The sequence below is a fragment of the Nelusetta ayraudi genome, unplaced genomic scaffold (assembly GCF_046127955.1).
Source record: "Nelusetta ayraudi isolate G7.1 ecotype Tasmania unplaced genomic scaffold, CSIRO-AGI_Nayr_v1 ptg000004l, whole genome shotgun sequence".
NCBI classification, from domain to species: domain Eukaryota; kingdom Metazoa; phylum Chordata; class Actinopteri; order Tetraodontiformes; family Monacanthidae; genus Nelusetta; species Nelusetta ayraudi.
Genome location: NW_027466054.1, coordinates 17,023,683 through 17,030,000, shown reverse-complemented (window position 1 = coordinate 17,030,000; position 6,318 = coordinate 17,023,683). Strand labels below are relative to the sequence as shown.

General features: G+C 44.5%; 3 protein-coding genes across 5 annotated transcripts in view; 2 read left to right on the top strand and 1 right to left on the bottom strand.

Moving 5' to 3' along the window:
- The window catches only part of LOC142897027 (afadin- and alpha-actinin-binding protein A), a 3,949-nt gene extending 3,466 nt beyond the window's left edge, over window positions 1-483 (top strand). For all 3 annotated transcript variants that reach the window (XM_076039052.1, XM_076039043.1, XM_076039037.1), the window contains 2 exons: window positions 1-124; window positions 330-483. The exon at window positions 1-124 is cut by the window's left edge and continues 12 nt beyond it. In XM_076039052.1, the coding sequence (XP_075895167.1) occupies window positions 1-124; window positions 330-426 (221 nt within the window). In that variant the 3' untranslated portion in view covers window positions 427-483. The remainder of the gene's footprint in view (window positions 125-329) is intronic.
- A 523-nt stretch (window positions 484-1,006) lies between these two features.
- On the top strand, window positions 1,007-2,153 carry nanos3 (nanos homolog 3). The gene has a single exon (XM_076039567.1). The coding sequence runs from the start codon at window positions 1,441-1,443 to the stop codon at window positions 2,104-2,106; it is 666 nt and encodes a 221-aa protein (XP_075895682.1). The 5' UTR covers window positions 1,007-1,440; the 3' UTR covers window positions 2,107-2,153.
- Window positions 2,154-2,604: 451 nt separating this feature from the next.
- On the bottom strand, window positions 2,605-6,276 carry LOC142897250 (uncharacterized). The gene is made up of 7 exons (XM_076039427.1): window positions 5,877-6,276; window positions 5,609-5,706; window positions 4,755-5,446; window positions 4,002-4,485; window positions 3,823-3,929; window positions 3,621-3,722; window positions 2,605-2,916 (listed from the first exon to the last, which is right to left on the bottom strand). The coding sequence occupies exons 1-7, from the start codon at window positions 5,905-5,907 to the stop codon at window positions 2,838-2,840; spliced, it is 1,593 nt and encodes a 530-aa protein (XP_075895542.1). The 5' UTR covers window positions 5,908-6,276; the 3' UTR covers window positions 2,605-2,837.
- Window positions 6,277-6,318: the final 42 nt, after the last annotated feature.

Here is a 6,318-nt window from a genome sequence, read left to right as displayed (position 1 = left end):
CCAGCGTGTCTGGCTGTCTTCCCATCACGCCGTCTCCCACCAGGTCTGGGCTGCAACAAGGGAGCGTTCAAACCCCCAGCACTCCGGAGCTTTACTCCATTCTCAATCTGTCCTATCAAAGCAGGTGTGTCAGCTGGAGCCACCGCACTTTGGGGCATTTTTAGATTGAAAAAAAAAAAAGCAGAGTACGGTCAGGAAGTTTTGTTTGTTGGTTTGTTTTGTACTGCAGAAGCAGTCTGATGATGTACAATGACAGTTGAACGCAACCAAAGCAAGCGAAGTGATGATGACCAAATCTTTCACTCCACTGTTTCCTCTATTCCTTACAGAAGCAGCAGGATGGATCACCAGTCTGAGATGTGGCAGACAGATGGCGTGACTCGCTCGCCACGGTCTCCATACTATGAGTTAAAGTTTGACAATTGATGACAACAAAGCAGTGTACATTTATTTTGAATAACAAATAAAGATTAATATTTTATGTTATTTTCCTCCAGTGCCTTGCCTTGTGACTTGTCCAGGGTTACATCCTGGACAAGTCGCCAGTTCATCGCAGGGTCACATAGAAAGACAAACAAACATTCACACTCACACACACACCCACCCACGGAAAATTCACCCCTCTCACATTTTTTTGAACTGGGTGGAAGGCGGAGAACCCATGCAGATACATGGAGACCATGCAAACCCGCAACCTTCTTGCTGTGAGGCGACAGAGCTAACCACTGCAACATCGTGTCGCCCCCTTTCTTCCTATAACATTAAATGCAACACTACAACAAACATCTGTCTGGTGCTCAGTCTGGAGAGCTGAATGTGTACATGATGCGGATTAATTATGATTAATTTATCATTACTAAACTTTTAGCTCACACATTTGGGAAGCAGAAATTAGAGTTCCTAAAAGTTCATATTAAAGTTATTATATTATATTGATATTATGTCAATAAGTGATATAAGTGTCATGTTCTGTCTGGGAAAAAAAAAAAAAAAAAAAAAAACAGTTCAAACGACAACGTGACTCCAAAGTCCTGGTTAGTCAACACTAGTCGGACAAAAAAAAAAAAAAATGTTATGTTTATTTCTGTTGGCTTTGTGTGGTGCTGTAAGACGTCGAGTTTAAACGTCGATGTATGATTAGTGACGAACATAGAGAAGATAATCTAAACCAATAAAAAAGTAAAGTGTTAATTGAGTAAACAGTAGAAAAGGTATTCTTTGATATCTACAGTTGATGCGGCTGAACCACCGGAACTAATTGGAGAAAACCAGCTGCACGCGCCGAGAGCCGCGAGCGCACGCCCATCACTTGTGCCTCATTACAAATCAAAGCGCCCGTTGGTTCTCGCCTGAGTCCCTGCGTCGTCTCACACCGAGGGACACACACTCGCACGCCAGGAGGACCGGACTCAGTGTGGCCTGACAGACAGCAGCAGCGGAATGGTTCGGGGACTACTTTACCAACTGCCGCATTTCATGGATCCGGATCGCACGAGTTTCCAGCCCTGGAGGGACTACATGGGCTTGTCCGCCGCCATCCGGGCGATCCTGACGTCGCCCGCCGCTCATGCCCCGCCGCTCATGCCGCCGCCAGACTCGCAGGCGCCGCGCGTCGCCCCTAACGACCACGAGCTGGGCGCCTCACGGGCGTCCAGCGCACGCCTCGACGACGCGTGCTGCTCGAACGGCCAGGAGTGGCAAATGAGAGGTCCGAGCCTGTCGACGGAGGACTCGGGTTGCTCCGACGTAAAAGAGGCGGCGGCGGAGTCTTCGGCGCCCAGGCGGAGGGCGCCCACGACCGGGCCCAGGGAGCGCAAGAAACACAGCCGCCACAAGACGGCGGCTGCCCCGGTCCCGGTCCCGTCCCCGGGCTTGTCCTCGTCGCCGGAGCGCGCTTACTGCAGCTTCTGCAAGCACAACGGGGAGTCCGAGCTTGTGTACCGGTCCCACTGGCTGAAGAACCAGGCCGGGGACGTGCTGTGCCCCTACCTGTGGCACTACGTGTGTCCCCTGTGCGGAGCCACGGGAGCCCGTGCGCACACCAAGCGTTTCTGTCCGGAGGTGGACAGCGCGTACACCTGCGTGTACACCCAGCCCAGACGTTGACGCTGCGGGTATCAGGTACCACTATACGCATGTTGCTGGATGCAACGCTGGTAAAAAAAAATTTAAGTTAATACTAAAAAGCGTGTGTCGGGGTTTTTTTTATGTATACGTTCTGTTTGCATGCGTTTGGTTTTTATCCCTTTTTCGTGTGGTTTGGTTTGTTTTTCACCTGCTTTGGCACGTTTGCGCACTAATCATGTGACTACATGCACGTTTTAATCTTTTAAAATATACATTTGCATATGAGGATGTTCTGAGATTGAGTTGTTACTGACGCCTGTTGCTTCATTATGCTTTCATGTGCAAAGAGGCTCATCTGAAAGACGACTGTGTTGCGTGGGAGAAAAAGTGTGGAGACTCTGAAGTAATATTCATGTATGTTGTACGTGTTATAAATGCCTAATTTGTACCCAAAAAAAATCTTTGTTGCCTCTGTCCCCACTTCCCACACTTTAAATAATTTGAAGTGAAAACAACTCTCATTATCAGATTGACCTTGTGTCAAATATGAATTATTTCTTTGTTTTTAACATAACAATATCCAGACAATCAACATGAACGATAACTTTAGGAAGTAGAACCAGAACAACTTCAGCACAATGCAAACCTCCATCCAATAATGGTGCTAAATGTGAAAATTAATTGAAATCTTTGTTTTAGCTACCAAGGAATGCTGTCAAACTCTGAGACAACCTTAAGTTCAGAGTAACGTGAATTGAATAAATAAAAACTTAACGTGTGGAGCTTCTCAAACTTTTGGTGCTGCGACGCATATTTTCCAGCTCTCTGTGAGTGGCCATGACCTTCCGGCTAGAAGAAAAGAGAGAAATTATTGAGGTTTGTTTTGTTTTTTTGTAGTCAAGTTCAACTAAAATAATGACCACAAATAATTGCAAATAAGTTGATCTTCAGTTAAAAGTAGAAGTTAGAAAATTAATCTATAAAAGTGGTTTAGCAGACACAAATTACACCACCGTACAGATACTTTTAAAATAAACTTCACGTGTCGGCAAACTAGTTTAAAGCTCACCTATTTACAAACACCAACAGAATAGAAAATATTCTTTCACCGTATCACCTATGAACTGTCCGCATCAAAACCAGATGTATTTATCATCTTCAAAAAGTATTTTATATTAACATAGTTTGAACATTAATACTGGACAGGATTATAATCTGTTCATTTTAATGATTCCCAATCACACCTTGTGAATCCTTATTTCTATTCTAAATTAAGTAAAATAAATTCACTGTTTGAGTTCCTAATATCCTCAGAATGCTCACAGTTGTAGAATTTTTTTTACTTCAGCATCTGCCACATACAGCAATCACTGGAGCTGAGAGTGATTAAAGTGCAAACACTGACAGGTGATGCCAATCTAACAACATAGAAGCCCCTGTGTAACCATTAGTCACTTCTGGACATTACTTTTGTATAAACTGGATGAGTTTGAAAGTCAAGATAGTGGGGTCAGATTAGAAAATAGGACACAACATGGAGAGGAGGTACTAACTTGAGCCAGGAGAGTTCTTTAATGAGCCCACAGATGAGGTCTGTACCATCAGGGCAGTCAGAGGACCTGAGATCTTTCTCTCCTTTCACAATTTCCTCCTCACTACAAGAGCAGAAGGCGGTTTAGAAAATAATTGCATCACTGCATCGGTAGTGTCTGAACATTTTTCACTGTTATCGATGCTTCCCCTCCACTTTCTTACGTTAAAGGAATGGTGTTCAATTGAGAGTCTGATACATAGTCCAAGTAACCAGGACCAAACGGGTCAGTGGAGCCCTTAATACGGCCTTGATCATCATTGACATCCAACTGTGGGAAACACAGACAGGGGTCATTTATGACAAACTACATGTGCATTTTATATCAGTAACTTCCACTCACAGTGTCTTTCTTCTCTGAGCCAAGGGATGGCGCTGCAGGGCCGACAGCACAGCCTCCTGAGCTGGTTTCTGTCGGTGAAGAACCTTCGGCAGCATCACAAGCCGGATGGTTGCTGTTCTCAGCTGCTGCATTAGTGTCACTGTTCGCCAGCAGGGGTGTGGCCTTAGTGACGTCACTGTTTTCAGCCGCTTGGTTTTTCAATGAAATGGAGTTGAGAACAGTTGCGGGACTCTGGTCAACATCTTCAGCACCTTCCATTTGTTGCGGGGGTTCTTCTGAAACATTTTCGACTGAATTCCCGTCAAGTTGCTGCTGCTTCTGATCATCCTGTCCTGCTGGTGGATCTGACCTTGTGTCGCCACACTTTTGTGGACCATCAACTACTCCATCTTTATCCTCACAACTCTGCTCTTCCAGGGCTGAATCAACCACAGCACTAAGTACATCTGAGGTGATGACAGCACCATGCACCTCAGCTTGGATCCTGTGAGGATGATCAAGGGGAAATGGTGAAACCACATTGAGTCAGAGCTTTAACTAAATTTACTGATGCTCCTAAACACATGTAACACCATGGTTTTAGCCAGAATATTAATGTACCCTTAAGAACTGATTAGATTGTGCAGTTTTGGGTGATCTGTCCCTTTAACTGAAGTGTGGTAATGCTCTTTTTCTCTTAATGCTGCACTGCAGGGCCACACGACTGAATATTTTGTACGTACAATATGATTCACATTTTTCAACATGCCTTACCCATCATTCCCATCAGTGACATTGAGCTGAAGCTGTTCCTCTGCCTCTGTCTGCTCAGCATCTCCTCTGGTCTGTATGAACTCTGATGACAGCCCAAGAGCTACAGACATTTCTGTTTCTGCCTGAAGAAAGTGACTGCGATCTTCCTCCACCTGATCGTACATCTCTATTTGTGGCTTCTTCTTGGCAGGCTGAAACACTTGGGTCTCCATTGTGACTTCCTCGACATCTGCAGTAGAATCCCTACCACTGTGATGTTGGTCTGTTTCTCGGTTTTCCTCCATATCAAACTGGGAACTCTTCCTTCCGCCTGGTTGATCTTCAAAAGCAGTCAGAGGTTTTTCTTGTAGCGCCCCAGTGGGTGGCACCTGGATGACCTGGAGTGGACCAATGCCTGGACGAGGTTCAGATCCACTGGTTTCGGCCGCTACTACGACCTCCTCAAGGTCTCCATATTGGTTGTTCATTGCCGCCATCAAACCCTCAGGCTGGGAATCAACGTTGGAATTGTTAAATGTAGTCGGTGGCCCCACTTCCGTCGCTGTAGCCGTCTCAGTATCAGCAGACACATCTGTAGCTTCCCTGTCCCCTGGTTCTTCGTCGGTCACAAGTGATTGGTGTTCCGTCTGCTGCTGCTCCACAGCCAAAGTCTCAGTTGATTCCTTTAGCAGAGATGCATCCGCTGCAATGTCCTAAATATATCACAGATTCTTATTTCTAAAATGTGTGGATGTAAACAGTTATATTGAGATATATTATTAGCAAAAACAAACTCAACAGACAGAGGTTAGTTACATAAATACATTCGTCTTAGCGTGCTTGGGGGGCAGGTGGGGTGTTTAGAATTTAATTACCTGAAGATTAGCCTGTACATCAACAGTTTTGGTTTCTTCACCTGGCCTTTCTCTCCTGCTTGTCTTTAGAGGTCGAGGCTGAGCTGCAGCCAAGTTGTCTTTACACAGGAGAGAAGAAAAAAAAAAAATCCAAGCTGTATTTTTGTTTTTTAATCAAACGTGCTTATGATATGATATGGCTGCAAAATCCGCAGTCTAAGTGGAAACGATAGCCTTAGCCTATTAGCTAATATTTCCAACAGGATGTCCGATTTGGGATCCACCTTACCGACGCTTTTCTTGACCTTCCTCTTGGCCATCCCCTCAGATAGAGAAAAGTTAGCCCAAAGGTATAAGCTACAAAAAATAACGACAGTTACAATAAAAAATAAAAAAGGTCAAGACGACTATTAAACAATAAGCGCAACTAAAATCAAATTGAAGTGGCGGGGGTTGGTTCACGTTTAATCAGTCAGAAGTCATGGAAGTAGTTGAAAGGGCTAATTTGTACAATAAAAGAATAGTAGTTAATGAATGAACGTAACCAGTGTTCTGCTTTATACACGAGGTAAAATAATTAATATGTATCAATTATTTACAAACGCTTGATTGGAATGAATAATTACCATTTGTTTATTCTTATTATTTGCGGTATTTTGCTCCCACGGTCTTTGAACTACCCACCCAAACTGCCGACTGTGCGAACGACGTTGCTTTACGTCAATGAAAAG